Source organism: Portunus trituberculatus, chromosome 37, assembly GCF_017591435.1.
Source record: "Portunus trituberculatus isolate SZX2019 chromosome 37, ASM1759143v1, whole genome shotgun sequence".
Classification (NCBI taxonomy): Eukaryota; Metazoa; Arthropoda; class Malacostraca; order Decapoda; family Portunidae; genus Portunus; species Portunus trituberculatus.
Window position 1 is genome coordinate 14,342,382 of NC_059291.1, and position 20,557 is coordinate 14,362,938.

The following is a 20,557-nucleotide window of genomic DNA, read 5'->3' on the forward strand; positions in this document are numbered from 1 at the left end:
ACGTGGCCACTGGGTCGTCCTGGCCGCTGCTCATCTGGGTGGCGGGGCGACAGGTGGGGATCGAGGGCGGAGGGGGCGGTGGAACATGTAGTGAACGAGACTTCATGTCAAGGATTAATTTTGTGTGATCCTTATCGCTTGTCGCTTGAGAATTGCTTATGTTATCGGTTTGTTGCAGGTGTTTCTGTTGCCTGACTTGTGAGGCGCAGGCATGTTGAAAAGAAAAAAAAGTACTTGAGAAAGGTAAACTTTATAGATGAAAAATGGGAATGCAAAAAAGACACAAGTAATTATCCCACACACTTCTCCACGGTGCGCATGGTCCGGGCACAAATCTGGCCCACAGCCAGCAACCTTGTCTACAAGCTGCCGCGTGTCTGACAAGGTCTTCCCCGTATGGGCATCTCTCACACGGCAACATTTGGGGATCGGTTGTTGTTGGTGGTGGCGGTGGTGCTGCCAGACGGTTGTACTCAGTAGGTCAAGGAGGGTAAGGTGGTGTTGGCCAGATCAGAACCACGAAATGAGATAGCTTATGTATGATGCTCCTCAAGTATAGAAGGAAGATCGGCGGCTGACACAAGCAAAGACACGGCGATGAAGCGTTGTGGTCATTACTGATGAATTACAGTCGTCGTAACCCCTAACTATTGCGTCACCGTTGTGGCAGCACATAACCTGATGCCCCGCATCCACACCTCCCAGGCTTACGTATAATGAATGAACATGTAGCCACACATGCAATGACTATCTCTTATCAGTGTCCGCTAAGCCATGTGGGCGGCGCCGCCATGACACCAGCACAACGTGCACCGCAGAACACCTATCAACATTTTTTGAATTGTCTCAATCTCCTATCATGTGCAGCAGTTGTAAATAAAGTTATGTAAGTATAAGTAGGAACCATTTCTCAAATTTCTGTGACAAAGATCGGAAGCGAGGTAAGATATACTACTATCTTCTGGCCGCAACAGACAGCACACTGAGGCCAAACAGCCAACCTTCATGGGGGCTCGAACTGCTCTGTGCACCCTTCTCGCCTATGCCTCCATGTACAGATGCTGCTGTCAGGAGAGGGGTGGACTTGTGGGGCGTGTATGGCTTAATCCCAGCACTCCTATCTGTAAATGAAGATATTTGATACGATTGCTGTTTGCTGATTATTTAAGCACTGCGATGTTCTTGTTTACAACTCTTACGTTATTAAAAAAGAGAATGCTGCTGCAACAATGAACTCATTCTTAACGTAACTGATCGTGGTGTCGGGGACAGCTGTCTCTTCTGACGCTTTCTACTGTACGAGGCAGATGCGAGGACTGAGGCTGTTCAATGCCAAACGGGGGATCGGAGTTGTAACACCAAAGAGACAGTGGGAGATGACGGACTGAGGTGGCTAGCTCAGTCGCAACTCGCGCTCCGTTGTAGAAGGTCGGTGGGCCGCCTCGCGCCTGGCACACGTGGCCCCTAGTGTGTTGAACTACGGCCGCTCGGCGAGCAGAGCGACTCCCGCCGCCGACTTGCGCGCGCCACAACACATGGACTGCCGCTGCGCCCCCATCTAAGGAAACACCCAATGAATACTGAAACTATTGACTTTCTTCTAAATACATCACAAAAAATACAGAAAAGTTAAAAAGATCCTAAATGCAACATTGCACCTCTTTCTGTGCTGACATTTGCGACCAGCACAACTGAACATACAATATAAGTATTTGTAAGGGAGAAAAGGAAGAAACTGCGATGAGTCTTGTCACATACCCGCAGCGACGCCACTTCCTGCACATCATGAAGTGCCTCACCATCGTCGCCTTCGTCTGCTTGGTCCTCATGTCCCCTGTAGCGTCAGGTGAGCCATCCCTTGGGACGTCCCACAACACTCTGTCACTTGCCTGGGAAGAGTTGGTCTAGTGCCTCCACGTCTTTCGGGCTTGCATCTCATTCTTACTCATTCCTTGATGCACATGTGATTGCTTGTCCTGGATTAAGTATTGTAACGTCACAAGTCCTGTGTTTCACCAAGAGGGGGAAGGGAAGAGCAGGCTGGACTAAGGATGCTGAGGACTCTAACATTTATTTCCGTGTGTGAAAGTGAAAGGATATTGATAGTCCATGAAATGCAGCAGCCAGTGAGGGAATAACGGCACGTGGTAGTGGTGGTGTGTACTGTTTATTCTTAATGAGGAGCTGTGTGTGTGTGTGTGTGTGTGTGTGTGTGTGTGTGTGTGTGTGTATTCGTCCTTCCTCTCTTATCACTAATTAAATGCATTTCATTGTTTCCTTTCCTCATTATTATTTCTTTGGGATATCTTCCTTTCTCTTTCCCTCGCATTCACTCTCACTCATTCACACACCAAAATTCTCTCCGTTCTTCATTCATTCACTCCCTCGATCAGTCTTCATGCTTACATCCTTGGTGATCACCCGTGTTTAATATACAAAGGGGAGTCACGTTCTGTTTACTGCGAGGGGCTGGCCAGATGACGGGTCTCTGGTGCAAGGCGAAGGGCGTCCGTAGCCTCAAAGTAGCCCCGTTGTTCGCCGCTTCAATGCGTTGAGGAGGGGAGGGTTTCGATAATTCGGTCTCGCATGTCCATCATTGCTCATGAGATCGAGAGGAGTCAGGGTGTGAGTGTCATGCAGCGACTTTCCGAAAGACGCATTGCCTCTCTAGAAGATTCCTTGTTGATATTTTTTGGTGCAAGAAAGAATACAAGACTGTGATCTGGAAAGAGAAAATGTAGATGCTTGATATTAACTTGAGTCTTTGTTGTTGTCTTTTGGCGTGTGAAAGATAAGACAAAGGACAGAGAGAGAGAGAGAGAGAGAGAGAGAGAGAGAGAGAGAGAGAGAGAGAGAGAGAGAGAGAGAGAGAGAATCTTTGTTATCTTTTGGTGTATGAAAGAATAAATTATGGAAAAGAAAAGGGGAAATGTAGGCCAGCTTGGAACAAACTTAAATCTTTGATGGTATATTTTAGCGTCTGAAGGAATAAATCGTTAGATAGATAGTAAGCCACATAAATTGTCATTGTTTTCGCCAGTAGAAAGAGAGGATGTGTGGATGTTTTGAGTTTGTGAAGTGAACACTTAATTCTTGATAGACAAAGACAATTTTCACGGATGCTTAGTCGGTTTCTCTTGTGTTTTCTTATTGATGATACAGAATCTTTGTTAAATTGTCTTTTGAATTGTAAAAAAAAAAACAACAACAACAACAACTTCATGATCCTTTAAGATCCACTAGATACTTAAAACCCAATAGCCTGTTAAGTTATCGCCCAGTATCGTGCAAACGCTCTTGAAAACCCTACTAACATCTACTACAGCCTTTTAAAGTTTGACTAGACTCACGAAAACACTTAAAACTCCAGTAGCTTGGTACAGAGACAAGTATAATCAGTCATGAATACCATGGAAAACTAAAACTTGTCAACCTAGCAATAGAATCTTTATAACACCTATAACCCGCAGTAACAAATAGTTTGCTAACTATTACAATAATAAAATTAATAGTTAAAATTAAATAACTTTTCAATATTTACTAGAATCTGTTGAACAACATTACTAGAATAGTTAAAACACCCTTGAAAATCCCTCTGCCATAGAATATGTCAACCCGTCACTAGAACCACAGAGAAAAGAATGCACCACAATAACATCCAACAAACTCTACTAAATCATCAATAGAACCATGAAAATAGATAGGAAGCAATTAGTTTTCAAATAATGTTAAATGAATGGAACGGACTCAGTAAATCAGGTTGTTAGTGGTAAGTCATTAGTGAAATTTAATTAAGAGAAGACTAGAAAGATTTGTGAATAAAGATAATAGATGGAAATAATTAGGTATATTTCATAGAAGAGCTGCCACGTGTAGGCCTGAGGACATATTCTAACATCCCTTATTTTCTAATGTTCTCATGTTCTAAGATTACCTTTGCAAATTCAAGTAACATTCAACAAGACCTGCTGAATCATTATTGAAACCAGGAAACCACCTCTGTAAAACCATAACCACTTCTACTAGTTATTTTTTATTATTATTTTTTTTTAAGTCAAGGCCTATAGCGCCTGTAGGCACACTTGAGTGTATGGAAAGCGCTTTTCAGCTTCCGCCCATTAGTGGCGCAGGCAATTTTATCTATATTGGTATCCATATTAGGGCCCATATCACCCCCGAAGCTCATCTTAGGTGTAACCACCTAGAACCTGGGTATCATGGTGACATGTAGGTAACTTTAAACCACTCGACAAATGGCAAAGTGTGTGTACGTGGTGGGATTTGAACCTACGGGTGGACGTCTGCCTGATCCCATGCTCACCACCTTATCCACTACGCCACCTTCTCCTCTGTTGCAGTTGTCTAGATAATACGTCGAAACATTTGAGCATCATTAGACTCTAAATGAGAGGCGCTGATAATCGATCTGTTCTTTCGGTCAGTCCTGAGAGTGAGAGTTGATGCTTTCATGTAGAACCAAATTCTGAAATACTTCTGCGTCACACCTCCATTACTTTCAAAAGTTTGAAGTGACGCAGGTTTATAAGAATGTTTTAATTTTTTTTTCATCATAATTCTAATAACAGGTTTACAAGATTATCACATTATTAACAGAAGAAACGCTCGGCTAATCATGTCTGTGGCCTTCGAAATTAATCGTGGCGAAAGAGTTAAGTGCTTCTGAATACGGGGCGGAAAATCGTGACAACCTTGGATCACCTTGACTCTTGTGTTTCTAGTGCTGGGACGGAACGTGGCGGGCAAAGGTGAAGGTTGGCTTTGGGAAGTTGATGTTAATGGTTAGTGTGAAGTGATGGCGGTAATGAAAATACGTGGAAATAAGTAATGTTTTTTTTCACGTTGTGGACGCGAGTTAAATTATGAAATGGTTATTTTTAACGCCGTTAGAACATCTTAGAAGTAAGTGCATAACGTTATTTATGTGTATGAATATTTACACAATAAATATAATAATTTTTCAAACATACCCTGAAAATTTCAACTCTTAGGTGTAAATAATAATTTGTTTAGTTTTATTTTTTTTCTGCTAATATTTTTCCATCCGAGATTAGAGTCTCCTTAAGCACTAACCACATTAAAATGATTAAGTACATAGAAATTTTATTCTGTGTTATTCATTACATAAAAGTATTCTGTAGCTCGACAACTTGGAAACTTAATGTGAAAGTTTAATCTAGTTTCATTTGATATAGTTTTTATTTGTATATACTTGCTCATTTCCCAGTGTTTACCGGGGCCTCAGTTGGATTTTATTTTTCTAATCGCAATTTTTTATTACCCTTGTCCGGTTCCCCTCCTGCATAAAAGAAAAAAAATCTCGGTAATCAAACAGAGAGCACTGTTATCTATATAGGTTATCCTGCGAGTTAAGGTACACACTTTAGGATATGATAGTTTCTTCAAAGTTGAAAATACTCTATACACATATGCTTCGTTTTGCTTGATTCTACGATATATGAATGTGTAAATTATGCTACGGGAGACGGTCGCCTTGGTGCGCCCCTGCCTTAATTCCTTCATCACTTCTCGGCTTGCTATATACTCGAGTGGTGGTGCGTGGTAAATGTACAATGCGCGCAGTCAAATCCTTACGTGAAACAGGCATTAAATGACAAATTAGGATTTTGCATGGGCCAGTGAGGAAAATGTGCGAGTAGCACAGCAAATAATGTGGTTATTAATTAAGTGCTAATAAAAAATATACATGGCAACTCACTTTAAATGTCATCCCCTTTGACAGTTGACGTCTTGACATTTAATTAAGTGTCAGGCCTCGTCAACCAACTGAATGCCAAAGTGCATCTTTTTGCTCCTGGCATTCCTTATCTACTCTGCAGTTTCCTCAAAGGGGTGAATCTGCTCCGCTCTGGAATGCGATTTGTAGCTGTACACCAAAGGTTTCATGTGTCAGAGGATCTTACTGGCCACTCTTGTGGCTCTCCACAACCCATCTACCAAAGAGGAAACTGGTTTCAGGCGAGGGGCTCCCGCAGTACTACATGTCAATTTCTCGAAAGATAAAGAAAAAAACACGGCTTATGTGAATACCTATGTATAGTAGTTTTGACTTTGAAATACCTAAACTATCATATTCTGGGGTACATACCTTAACTCGTGGGACACCCTGTATGTGAGTCTGGGACGAGGTTGTCTATTGCATGACGTCATACGGAAATTAGGTATGCTATGCTTGCTGGGATGAAGGATAGGGGTATCCCAGAGCCTTTTGAAAGTCGTGGAGGTGTAGCGAGTAAGTAATTCAGAATAGCCTTTCATCCGTCTGATGAGCATAACGTTGATGGAGATGTCATCCAATGGAAGTTTTAATGTCACATTATCGCTTAAGAGCACAAAAACATAAGGAAGCTGCAAAAAAAAAAAAAAAAAGAACAAAAGTTTTACACGTAGCAGTAAAATATACCTGCTTATGTCAATAGTCATCTCGGTTCTTAGATTGACCTTATCTTCTAAAACTCTGTATTGACTCAACACAGACAGCTGGATTTGTCTCATCCAGGATTTTATGTGACTCAATCTTATGTTCCTTATGCTGCTTAGATACCTCTGTCAGATCACTCTTTCTTTACGCCATAAACATCTTCGCTGTTACATCTCGTTGTGTATCAGACACTACTGTATTTCAAAACCACTTCCCTCCATTAAAAAAAGAAAAAAAAAATCAGATGAAGACCTAGGACAGTATCAGTTCGTGTTGCAGATCAGTATACAAACCTTTATTAACACTACTGATCGTTCTTGAAATGGAAAACGTGATTTTATTCGGTGTTGTAAGTCAGTATTAGCAAGGCGGAGTGACGGGAGGAGCGTGACAGGTGAAGCGTGACGGAAACTGTTCGTCACGCCACCGCCCCGCTGATTACAAGGCTCACTGTTTTGGCGCCGTGACGCGAGGCACTCAGACGGCTGTTTGTGTATTCATTGGCTGGTCAATGTGTTAGGCGGGTGATAAGTCAGTCGATCATTCATTCACTCAGTCAGTCAGTCGGTTAATTACGCAATTGATATTGAATTCAGTCACTCTATCACTCTGTTAATCAATTGGTATTTCATACAATTAGTTAGTTAATCATTTGGTATTTAAGTAATTTAGTAAGTCAGTCAATTACAGTAATTAGTCAATATTAAGCTTACTCTTTCATGCAGCTAATTAATTCATCAGTCGATATCTACATCGAACTAGAAAAGAACTAGAAAGAGTTACTTGATGTAACTAGATACATTAATTGTCTGGTACTGATTTATTTTTGATTATTTGATTTTTTAATTCTTTTCCTGAAACGTTTTGTGCAACAAGATATTCTTTCATATACCAGTTATAACAATATGGATGGAAGGAGAACGTGTTACTAAATAAATCTGAATGTAACAATGACCTGATACTGATTCTTTTCTTTGGATCGAAACGTTTTTTACAACATGGCGTCACTTCTTTGAATAACTAACTGCAATATTCTGGAAAAAATGGAAGGCAGTTGTCTGATTTAAATTATTTTTTTTTTTAGTTACTTTGTTTCTCTAGATCAATTGTGGGGAAAGATAACATAACTAGAACTATTTGTCCGGTATTGATAAATTTGGCCCGAAACGTTTTGTACAGTACATGGTGTGTATAGTATTGAGGATGGGAAGAAAAAAGAGTTCACAGAATATAACTGAAGATAATACTTGTCTAATGTGTGTGTAATTAAAATAATAATAATAATAATAATAATAATAATAATAATAAACGGTTTATTAGTTAGGCAATGTAAAAAATTACACTGAAAATGTACAGGGGGGGGGGACATTACCACAATGAACTAAAAATGCTAAACCTAACTGTGTGTGTGTGTGTGTGTGTGTGTGTGTGTGTGTGTGTGTGTGTGTGTGTGTGTGTGTGTGTGTGTCTACTCTGTGAAACCTCTTACTTTTGTTACTTCCTAGACCAATAAGAGGTAGCTAACATATCATGGATGGGAAGAGAATCACACTTCTTAGACTTAACAGTGTTGGTAGGAAGAGGGAAAAGTTCGCTGGATAATTCAAGCATTTGGGTTCATCTTACAGTTATTCAAAGCCTCTCTTTTCCCCTGACCCGCCTCCTCTCCCTCGCTCTTCCGGGTAATGTCTTCCAGTGCTTAGGCCGCTTCTCCTATTCCTCTTTCTCCTACATCCCTGCTCCTCCTCGTCTTCCTCCTCCTACTCTTCTTCCTTCTCCTTCTCGTCTTGTTCCTGTTTCTCCTCCTCTTGCTCCGGTTCCTTTTTGTCTTCCACCTGTTTCTTTTCCTCCTCCTCCTCCTCCTCCTCCTTTTTTATTTATTATTTATTTATTTCTTCTTCTTCTTCTTCTTCTTCTCTTCTCCTCCTCCTCCTCCTCCTCCTCCTCCTCCTCCTCCTCCTCCTTTGTATGATTGTGAGAGTTTAAAGATTCATTGATTCACTCATGCTCTCTCTCTCTCTCTCTCTCTCTCTCTCTCTCTCTCTCTCTCTCTCTCTCTCTCTCTTCCCACTGCACTGAAAACTCATGTTATAAAAAATATGAGAGAGAGAGAGAGAGAGAGAGAGAGAGAGAGAGAGAGAGAGAAGAGAGAGAGAGAAGGTGATAATTGATAATAATGTCGACTAGAGTGATTCCTGTTGCATCACTGGCGTAACGTTGATGTGAAACGTATGGATTGCATAATGAGGCTGCGCGCGGAACAGAGCCGTCAAAACGCGTAGACACGATCATTGTTGCCAACTAGGAGGGGAAGCTGATTGAGTGATGGAGTGACTGTGGCTTAGCTGAGGGAAGAATATGATAGGGTGTAGTGACAAATAGATAGAAAAGTAGATATACGTCAATGGATAGATGGATTGATAGATAAGTAAATAGATAAATGTACATATAGATTAATTGATTGATAGACGCATAGACATACAGAGAATTTGATAAATGGATAGATTAATGAAAAAAAAAGAAATGATTTGATAAAGAAATAGATACACATAGAATGACAGATTGGTAGAGTGATAGATACATGCATAGAAGACATACTTGAACTGATAGATGGATGGATGGGTAGATAAGTAGATAGATGGATAGGTGGATGGAAAGATAGATGGGTGGATGGATACATGAACGAATAGGTGGATGAGTTGATGAATAAATAGGTGGATGGATAGATAAACGGCTAGGTGAATGAGAGAGAGAGAGAGAGAGAGAGAGAGAGAGAGAGAGAGAGAGAGAGAGAGAGAGAGAGAGAGAGAGAGAATGCTTCATCATGCTAGAGAAAGGTCGATCAGTTCATTGAGAATGAAAAAAAAAGAAAAAGAAAAAAAAGCCTTGCGTTGTCAGGAAGATAAAAAATGACAGGAATTTGTTACGGAAAAGAGAGAAAATAGGAAAACATGCAGTTTTCCTTAATGCTGTTTTTATCATTATTATTATTATTATTATTATTATTATTATTATTATTATTATTATTATTATTATTATTATTATCACTATTATTATTATTATTATTGTATGATGAAAAGTAAATTACGAAAGGAAATTGTATTGAAAAGTGAAAATAAAGGAAATTACGAAGGATTTTAAAAGATATGGGAACGAGAGAGAGAGAGAGAGAGAGAGAGAGAGAGAGAGAGAGAGAGAGAGAGAGAGAACGACCGTCCTTGAAGAACCTTGAGTGTTGCCAACAAAACCTCTGCTCTTTTCTTACTCCGCCCTATGTAGTGACCCTGCGGCCGTGTGTGTGTGTGTGTGTGTGTGTGTGTGTGTGTGTGTGTGTGTGTGTGTGTGTGTGTGTGTTTGTCTGTCTGTCTGTATGTGTGGCGGTCTGTATCTATCTGCCTGTTAGTGCACCATTTAATTACAAGCACTAACCACTATGACTCCCCTTCTCTTCTTTCTTTATAGGCATTCACCCCCTAACTCGTACACACCACACTGAGTCACCATGTTTAGTAGGGCAGACTAAAAGGCAGGAAGGCAAGGGCAGGAAGGCAAGGGCAGGCAGGCTAGAGCAGGGAGGCTAGGGCAGGCAGGAACTGGAAAGGGACTGGGGAGGGATGAAAACTGGGTGAACTGCGCAGGGTGAGGAGGTGGAGGGGAGATGATAGTATGGAAGGCGTCAGGTGAAGGAGGTCCGTTTTTCGTGGCACCTTCGTCATGCCCCATTGGCCCGCTCGCCTGGCTCGTGGTGGTGGTGGTGGTGGTGGGTAGCTGGGCAGGGCAGGGTACATGTGTCGTCAGCTCCTGTCACTCCGGTCTGTTTCATACTTAATCTACCTCTGTGTGGCGTGGCATGGAGACTTTCGGTGGTTGGAGGTGCCTGGTTACACACACACACACACACACACACACACACACACACACACACACACACACACACACACACACACAGTGAAGGAAAAAAGAAATACATGATGAAGGTATACGGAGACCAGATCGCAAGAAAGATTAAGAAAAAGAGAAAGAAAGGTAAACTAAACACATGCTTATAAACACACCAGCAAACAAGCATATAGATTAAACATAGACAAAATTTTCGAATCAATAATACTAAATAAAGAATGATCTGGAAGATTGATAAAAAGGATGTTTCCGATCTTTAAGCCAAGAAACATTACTCGCTTACTATACAAGTTAATAAAGAATGAATTTACGGAAAATGTAAAGAAACAAAGATGAAACACCGCAAGAGAGAGAGAGAGAGAGAGAGAGAGAGAGAGAGAGAGAGAGAGAGAGAGAGAGAGAGAGATATCATGGAATAGACACGCTAAATTCCAAACAAATATATATTCTGAAACGTTTTTGTTCTCTCAAGACGACTGTTTTCAAAGACCACAGAGATGATTAGTTGGGTTTGTCCTGCTGATAATGTGAAAATATTGTTCATATATCACCATAATATCTAAAATGATCGTAAAAACCGGTATAATTTCAACAAGAGCCTTTTAAATGTATTGGATTTTACGAACTGAATTGTTTGGGAATATGTTATTTGGTCACCATTAGTACTGGTCTGGTTTTAAATAACACCTTCCACCATAACATCTGTACCGGTGCCCATGACTCCTCCAGTGACTCAGGAACCAAAATAAAAAGAGACATCCAGCCAGAGAGGAAAAAACTAGCTAAGCTGTGTGACCCTATCGCTTAGCAGGTAAACTCCGGCTGGCCACTTGGTTTTTGTCTCTGCTAATCACTCGGGCTGGGAAAAGAAGAATGTAGACCGCTAAAAAGTTGCATTCTTCGGAGTTGTTTGTGCTGTTTGTGTAGTGTGAGGGTTGTGGTGTGAGACTAGGCGGAGTGGACGGTTAGTGATGTCAGAGAGAGAGAGAGAGAGAGAGAGAGAGAGAGAGAGAGAGAGAGAGAGAGAGTACGAGTGGTCAGGCTCTTTTCTCAAGGTAGATAACAATAAAATCAGTAAGGAAAAAAATGATGATAACTGAAACAACCTTGCGATGAAAAAAGAAAACAAAGAGTGAAAAAAGTAGAAAAAAAGAGAGAAAAAAAGGAATCGGTCATGGTCTTTTGTCGACGTAAAAAAACAAAGTAAAACATAATCTTTATTAACTGAAACCAACTTAACACCAGGTTGTCAGTCAAAATTTGCTACATGAGACACGAAGGAGAGGAAGTTAGATGTTGAGACAGAATATAAATTATAAAAGAAAAAAAAAAAGCAACAACCTTGAAATACTGAGCGCAAAAAAAGTAGGACAAATAAATTCTTAAGAAAATTCTTTGATACAAATAAAGCAAAAAAAAAAAAAAAAAAGGGAAACGCTAAGAAAGAAAGATATAAAGAAAGGAAGATGATTGTTATGATAAAGAAGTAAACAAAAGTAAAGATAAGAATGAGGAAGTAAGGTAAATAAAAATACAAATGATAGAAAATATAATGAAATACTAGGAATACTGAAGATAATGTAATAAATGAAATACATTGCAGACAAATAGATTATGAAATAATAAAACGAAATATACATATAAATTGAAAAAAAAGAATAAAAGTGACAGTCGGTAAAAGGGGACCGGAAATGAAGCAAAAATATGAAAAAAGAAAGGAAGAAAAACGAGTATCTTAAAAGGAAAAAAAGGAAAATAAGATGACATAAAGAAGAGAAGATAGTCGATGGTCACGGTCTCATATGGAAACAAATATCAAGGCTTTGCTTACCTAAATCAACCTTGTGGTCGCCTTAACGTGAGGATTTTGTGGAGACCGTGCGGCCGCGCTGCACTATCACAAGGGAAGTGGAGAAGATACCTAATTTTGTGTTTCTCATCTTCTCCCCTTAAATATATATTCTACTTCTTGCTTTCGTCTTCATTCCTTCATTCTTGTTACATTTTTTCTTTCTTACGTGTTTCATTTCTTCTTGATTCTTGGGTTACAACAGACGCATATTATTATCGTACACGAGGGAGATACGATCCCAGCCTATCGACTGGTGCATCAAACACTTCCACATAACAAAAGCGAAATGTAAAGTGTTTTTTATGTAATAATATTGTTATGTTTATATTTTTCTAGGATTCTTCTAAACTCACTCAGGCTGACCTCGCTCCTCGCTCCCGCCTGCCCAAACACATTTTGACATCCTCCATCCCCATCCCCCCCATACCAACACTCTCACCACTCATCTAACTTTTGAACTATTCTCTTATGAAATTAATACCTTCAGCATCCCTATTTTGCCTCAATTTTGTTTTGCCTTTGCCCAAATCCCCTCTTGAAAAAGAGACAAGAAAATCACCTTTAACTCTATCGTATCCACCTTGCCGCGTGTTTTTCATCTGATGACTGATGACACGCAATCCTCTCGTACACTCCCATAATCTTGTTTTCTTGCCTCATTTTGCTTTTCCTTCTTCCTGATTCCCGTCTTAGAAAAAAAAAAAAAATAAGAATGCACCTTAAATTCACTATAGTATCTATCTTTGCTTCGTGTTTTTCATCTGGTGACACACTCGCACACTCCCGTCATCTTGTTTTCTTGCCTCATTTCATTTTTTCTTCTTCCTGATTAAATGAGTGTCGGCCTTCACGTCTTTAATTCTCACTGGTCATTCTTCGTCTGCTCTCCCTTGTGTCACAATCCGTGGCTAGTCGTGCTTATCTTTCGCTCCATGTAACTCTGGTGTAATATCTCGTAAAATGCTTCACTGCTGCTACTGCTACGATGATGGTTAGGCGGGTGTGTTTACTGGGCTTGGATTTGTCTCCGCGTCAGCAAGGTGCTGCTGGTGTAGTTATGTTTATGGGATTGTTGAGGGAGTGTGTTGAGTGTTATCTGTGTTGGGTATGTAGATTATAGAACGAGAGAGAGAGAGAGAGAGAGAGAGAGAGAGAGAGAGAGAGAGAGAGAGAGAGAGAGAGAGAGAGAGAGAGAGAGAGAGAGAGAGAGAGAGAGAGAGAGAGAGAGAGAGAGAGAGAGAGAGAGAGAGAGCAGTATATGGAAGAAGAATAGGAATAGGAAGAGGAGGAGGAAAAACAAAGGAGGAGAGGAGTGGGAGAAGATACAAGCTTATAAAAAAAAAGAAGCAAAAAAAAAAAAAAAATAAATTACTAGATAAGTTAATACAAAGAACTCCTATACGTGTAAAATTTCCCAGTATCTTATCGCAGTTCGTGTTTTGTTGCGGCTGTTCTTCTCACTGTTATTGTTATTGTTCGTGGAGCCGCTGTTGTAATACTCGCTCCTCGCCCACAAGGAAGAAAACCATCACGATAAGTTGCAGTGTAATCTTGTGGTCACCTGGAAGAAATGAGGAGGGCTAGAGCACTGAATCAGTAGGTAGTTCCAGCAGCTGTGTGTTGCCTCCGTCAGCCTGGGAGTCGATAAAGCCCTCTAAGTAAGCTGAAGAACTAAGGCTTTAGGACTTCGTATGGGAGGGTTTCAGAGGACGTGTGTGATTGTAAGGACTGATATGTTTTGTAATGCCTGGGTGTGTGTGTGTGTGTGAGAGAGAGAGAGAGAGAGAGAGAGAGAGAGAGAGAGAGAGAGAGAGAGAGAGAGAGAGAGGTATATTTTTAATCAAGTACTCAATCTCTTTTTTGCAATTTCACGTTATTTTTCTTTTGTCTACGTGTAATGTTAAGAGAAAAGAAAAAAAAATGAAATAGGAGATTGTGAGAAAGAAAAATTAAAGAAACTAAGAATGAATAAATGATGATAGTATAAATGTGAAAGATGGTGTGGTAAATTTTGCTAATGGTATGGTGATAATGATGGCAGTGGTGATGGAAGAGGCTGAAATCATGGTAGTAGTAGTAGTAGTAGTAGTAGTAGTAGTAGTAGTAGTAGTAGTAGTAGTAGTAATAATAGTAGTAGCAGTGGTGTTATTATTTTTGATGATGGTAATGAGTTTAATAATGGTGCCATAATTTCATATTGGTAGCAGTAGTGGTGGTGATGATGGCGATGATGATGCGTTGTTGGTGTTAGTGATGATAGTGGTGTTTGTATTAGTGTAAAAGTTGTCTGCATTGTTTGGATCGTGGTGATAATGGCGTTGATGGTGATGGTGATGGTGATGGTGATGTCGCATGACTTTCTCTTCACCCCCGCTTGGTACATCGCGAGTAAAACATCAGAACTAGCGGATGGGATGAAGACAGAAGGACAAAGAGACAGACAGACAGAGAAACAGACAGACAGACAGACAAACCCACGCGTATAGATGTAGTACTTTGTCTGCTTCTCTTTTGTTTTTTGTATCACTTTGTGTTTCTCGTCTAGTCAAGAAGTCGTGTATATTATTTTTGCCTTCTCTCTCTCTCTCTCTCTCTCTCTCTCTCTCTCTCTCTCTCTCTCTCTCTCTCTCTCTCTCTCTCTCTCTCTCTCTCTCTCTCTCTCTCTCTCTCTCTCTCTCTCTCTCTCTCTCTCTCTCTCTCTCTCTCTCTCTCTCTCTCTCTCTCTCTCTCTCTCTCTCTCTCTCTCTCTCTCTCTCTCTCTCTCTCTCTCTCTCTCTCTCTCTCTCTCTCTCTCTCTCTCTCTCTCTCTCTCTCTCTCTCTCTCTCTGTGTGTGTGTGTCTGTGTGTGTGTGTGTGTGTGTGTGTGTGTGTGTGTGTGTGTGTGTGTGTGTGTGTATGTCTGCGCGCGCGTGCGTGCATGTGTAAGGGAGTGTGCGTGCTCCTTTACGTAACTGTAATGATCTAAATCGCCAGCGTATTCGCCTGTAATGGTTCTTTTCCCCAGCCTCGCCTTATACCTAATACTTTCAATTGGCTGTAGTAGAAGTTATTAGGATTTTTACATAAGTGCTTTTACAGTCTTGATGATATTTTGCAGGTTCTTATGCTGACTGTTGAGTTTAAGAAAAGAGACAGAATGATCCTTCTATTTGTTAACTTTATTACTGCTAAACAACTCTTTTCTTATACACCTTCAATCATTTACTTATTTTAGATTTTTTTGTAGAAGTTTCTCATAAGCAGCCTCTGTAGCTTATGAGAGACAGAATTACCCTTCTATTCATTAACTTTATTACTCCTAAAACCTTTTTCTTTTATTCACTTCCAATCACTTAGATGATCTTTTTATATTCATTTTCTCAACAGTTCCTCATAAGCAGCCTCCGTAGCTTAGCACAGACAAAATTACCCTTCTATACATGTGTCTGTTTACGCATTACTGTTTTCTGAGGATCAACAAAGGTCCAGTCTTACCAATAACTTTCAAGGTGAAGAGAGAAAACTTTAACGAGGTGACAGATACGAGTGGTGTGCTCTTATTTAACCCTCCTAAGCTTGAAAATATACTGTTTATTTATGGGTAGTGTGTCCTATGCTATGGGGGGAATATGCTGCAGTGTTTGTTGTGAGATCTGAGGTGTGACGGAACAAGGAATGAATGAAATAGAAAAGAACGGGCGTGGTGATTTCAATGCAACAGTAAGTAGTAAGCAAAACATTTTATTTTTCTTCATTGCTAGCTTACATTCTCGTTTGCGTTTTGCCTTTCTTAATTTTTATCATCATCATCATCATCATCATCATCATCATCATCATCATCTTTATTTTTTCTTTCTTCTTCTTCTTCTTCTTCTTCTTCTTCTTCTTCTTCTTCTTCTTCTTCTTCTTCTTCTTCTTCTTCTTCTTCTTCTTCTTCTTCTTCTTCTTCTTCTTCTTCTTCTTCTTCTTCTTCTTCTTCTTCTTCTTCTTCTTCTTCCTCCTCCTTCCTCCTTTTTTCCCTTTTTATTATTCTTAAATAGTATTCTTAAATAGTACTGATGGAGGAGGAGGAGGAGGAGGAGGAGGAGGAGGAGTGAAATAATTATTGACTTGGAAGTGGGAAAAAATAAGTATAGAGAAGACGAGAGTGGAAGGAAAAAAATAAAGGAAGTAAGTGTGGAAGGAAGAAGGAAGAGAAGGAAGTAAAGAAAGAAGGCACGAAGAAGAAAAAAGGAGAAAGAAAAATAAATGCTTTGCTGGGAAATGGGTAGAGAACGGAAGAGAAAAAGAAAAGAAAAGGAAGAAAGTAGAAAAAAGACGAAGTTTAAAGAGGAAGAGGAGAAATAAAGAAAAGAGAAAGTGTTGAAAGAAATTCTTGAGGAAGAGGAAGAAGAAGAAAAAGATGTAGACAAGTAGTAGTAGTAGTAGTAGTAGTAGTAGTAGTAGTAGTAGTAGTAGTAGTAGTAGTAGTAGTAGTAGTAGTAGTAGTAGTAGTAGTAGTAGTAGTAGTAGTAGTAGTAGTAGTAGTAGTAGTAGTAGTAGTAGTAGTAGTAGTAGTAGTAGTAGTAGTAGGAGGAGGAGGAGGAGGAGGAGGAGGAGGAGGAGGAGGAGGAGGAGGAGGAGAAGGAATAGGGAGAGGAGAAGGAGGGAAGGAAGAGGAGGGGGAGAGGAGAAGGTGTGGGAGGAAATGCAGGCTGAGTGGTGACACACTTACGTAATCGAGAGGAAACGAAACGAGACTACACCAAGAGCCTTTAACTGTTACATCGGCTCAACACGTGCTGGGGGAATCACATGACGGCGCATGAGGGTTCCGGGAGAGAGGGGAGGAGGAAGAGGAGGAGATAGAGAAGGAGGAGGAAGGGGAAAGACACTAGATGCCTGTCTTACTTCACGCCTCTCTCAACTCCCATAACTCTTAACCTTAACTTAAATATCACCAGGTTCTGATGTTTTCCTCTCACACACTCCTCTTCCCACATCGCGAGAGTTTCAGGACGCTGCGTGAAGGGTTGTTTGTGCGACACACTCACCTTCTGTTCGTGAGGCAACGCCAGAGCTCAAGAAAATGCTGTAATACGTAACAGTGGTGTGATTTAGGATTGGTGTCACGTTGGTCACTAGGTTGGTTTTTGTGTTGAGGGTGAGCGAGTGACGTGAGATTTATTACCATGAGTGGTGTCACGTTTCCTTGCCTGTGAGTATTAGTCTCAACAGTACACACTAGGAAATATATGAAGTTATCACCAGTTTTAATGTGTACGATGATTAACTTTATCTCTGCAGATGACTGACTATGACACGTGTTTCATGAGTTATGTTAATTTTACTTGTCTACGAAGATCAGTCTGGACAATATACTCTGAAAAATGTATGAAATCTCCGCTTGTCTAATTTTACGATAATGAAGTCTATCACCTTTAATGATTATACAACATGTGCTATTTGAACCATACAATATCATTTTACTGAGCAAAGAAACCTCTAAACACTTCCCAGCCCTTGACACCAACACTCCGTCCCTCATGCCACAAAGACCCCTTTCTTCACTTCCTAATTCACCTCCTATCCCTAATAAGCACTTCACACATATACCTATTCTTACTCCATACACCTCACTCCAGACACCCATTATTCCATCTCACACATTACAAACGCCTTATTTCTCGCATCCCCATCTTCTGCTGTGCCTCGCATTCATAAAAGCATTGTTCTCTCATTAGCAGTATCTTCAAAGACACAGGTGATTAGTTGGGTTCTTATGGGTGTTTGTAATTGCTTTTGTCTCTTTGGTGGTACTTAATCCTTGGTGAACTATCCTTAGAACCGAAGATAAAAAGAACATCCTCTAAAGCTCAGATGACTTCTACAAGAGCTTGTTAAAAGTTGTCGATATTCAACGTTTAATTGTTTGCAAAGTCATACTAAAAATTCAATTTTTTACGTTCCAAACTCCTCATTTCTCATTCTTTCTCTTACCAGTGTATCTTATTCTTAAACGTATTGTTCTCTCAGGAGTATCTTGAAATGTTTGAGTGTTTATAGGTGCTTTTCTTATTTGATGGGCTAAAATTTTTGTCGAACTATCACTGAAACGATAATAATAGAAACAAAAACTTGAAAACCCATTTTACTTCTAATGGAGCCTGTTAAAAGTTGTCGGGATGAGATACTGAAATATTTAGCCGTTTTCCTCCCTTTGTTGGTACGTAATCCTTGTTGAATTATCACTGAAATAATTAAAGCATCCTAGAAAACATAACTTACCTCCATTAGAGCTTTTAGTTGTCAAGAGAAAATGAAGAAATGTTTATTAATATGGACTGTCTTACTCAAAACTGCAACATGTAGTATTAAAGAAAAAGAAAAAAACTTACCCGTCTTCTTCGATTTTCCCTCTCTAATCGGTATAACCTCAAACTACTGAACACTCATTCAAAATTGAATCCTCTCTTTTTTGTTACTTCTCTCACCTCTCGCTCACACCGCAGTTCTGAACACTCTTTCCCTCTCTCTGGAACACACACACTCACAACTCAATGTTACCTGTCACTTCATCCACTTTTCTTACTCTTGAACACTCATTTCCTCTCCCCGGAACCTTTTCTAGTCCAAACTCATAGTGACACCATTCCCAGACAGCACAGGAGGCGGCAGGAGACGTCACACGCCCTGTAATGCTATTTGTAACTATCTCATTGCAGCTCACTTTTTTCTGCTCAGTCACTGTAGTAAGATTTAACCTTTATTCTCACTCCGATGGTGGTGGTGGTGGTGGTGGAGGTGGTGGTGGTGTTGGTCTTGATTAGGGTGATGTAAAGAGGAGGAACAAAAGGGAGGGATTGATAATGAGAGATGATAAGAAAGAAGATGCAGGGTATTAGGAGGTGTCTGTACTGTACCTTCGTTTGTAACAATAGTGTGTAGAAATGTAGCTTGTACTGGTAGGTAAGTGTGTGTGTGTATGTATGTCTCTTTTTTCTTGCACGATGCTAAGATGGGAAGGTCAACCTGCTGTGTGTGTGTGTGTGTGTGTGTGTGTGTGTGTGTGTGTGTGTGTGTGTGTGTGTGAGGGAGAAAGAGAGCGAGAGCGAGATGCAAGTTACCGATACCTAAATCAATGAATTAGTATAAAGAAGTAAAAACATGACACACAAATCACACACACACACACACACACACACACACACACACACACACACACACACACACACACACACACACACACACACACACACACACACACACACACACACACACACACACACACACAGTAATAGTAGTAATAACAGTAGCAGTAACAGTAATAGCAGCAATAACACCACCTTAACAGTAAATATTCAGGACGACTCAAGAAACACTTCCTCTCTCTTCCTCTTCCTTTCGCTCTCCCTCTCCCTCCCCCTCTCCCTCCCTTTCCCTCTCTCCCTCCCTTTCCCTCTCTCCCTCCCCCTCTCCCTTCCCCTCTCCCTCTCCCTCTTCCAACACTAACACAAATGATATGTTAAATTTACCACCTCGTGTATTATAATAAGTACAGCGGCAACCTGTGCTTTGTTATGTAACTGCTCTAGCCTGCGAGATTATTGCGTCACGGAGCTCAAGGATTATACAATAGAGAGAGAGAGAGAGAGAGAGAGAGAGAGAGAGAGAGAGAGAGAGAGAGAGAGAGAGAGAGAGAGAGACTGATTTTTCATCCGTAGAGTAAGGCGTTAGAGCACAAATATTCGTTTTCATCGCCATTGCTTCACCATTACACAACGCGAAGATAAAGAGAGTCATCGCGCGGCCGCACCACAACCTGGATTTAAAGTGAAGCGTTGTGGGTAAAAGAGACTGTTGCTATTTATTTTTATTGGTTTCTCGTTTATCTGTGCGTTCGGTTTGCCTTTTGTGAATTTTACTGTTAATGTTTTTTTTTCTCTATTGATATTTTTATTTCTGTGTTTTAATCTTTAGTTAGTGTCTAGATTTTAACTGTTCCTTTCTTAACTATCAGTCTATTTCTACTTTTCTTAACTTATACTATTAATTCCCGTTTATTTCTTAACTCTTACTGTCTATGTGTGTTTTTCTTAGGTATTATGCTAGTATTTACCAATTTCCTAACTGTTAATGTCTACTGTTCTGTTTTTCCGTAGCTATTACAGTTATTACAGCATGCCATTTCTTTATGTGATCTCTCTCTCTCTCTCTCTCTCTCTCTCTCTCTCTCTCTCTCTCTCTCTCTCTCTCTCTCTCTCTCTCTCTCTCTCTCTCTCTCTCTCTCTCTCTCTCTCTTATTTGACGTGCGTTACTTTCCTCTATTGCTGTAACGGTGCAAGAACTCATTATGCAGAAACTTGTTAGCTGATTTAATTGTATTG

General features: G+C 40.2%; 1 protein-coding gene across 5 annotated transcripts in view; it reads left to right on the forward strand.

Annotated features, from left to right (window-relative positions):
* Positions 1-1,312: 1,312 nt before the first annotated feature.
* LOC123513857 (basic phospholipase A2 pseudexin A chain-like) overlaps positions 1,313-20,557 on the forward strand; it is a 100,350-nt gene continuing 81,105 nt past the window's right edge. For 2 of the 5 annotated variants that reach the window (XM_045271279.1, XM_045271277.1), the window contains exon 1: positions 1,326-1,846. In XM_045271279.1, the coding sequence (XP_045127214.1) occupies positions 1,741-1,846 (106 nt within the window). In that variant the 5' untranslated portion in view covers positions 1,326-1,740. Of the gene's footprint in view, positions 1,847-20,557 lie in introns of all 5 variants that reach the window. The other 3 variants (XM_045271281.1, XM_045271282.1, XM_045271280.1) reach the window with 3 other exon arrangements.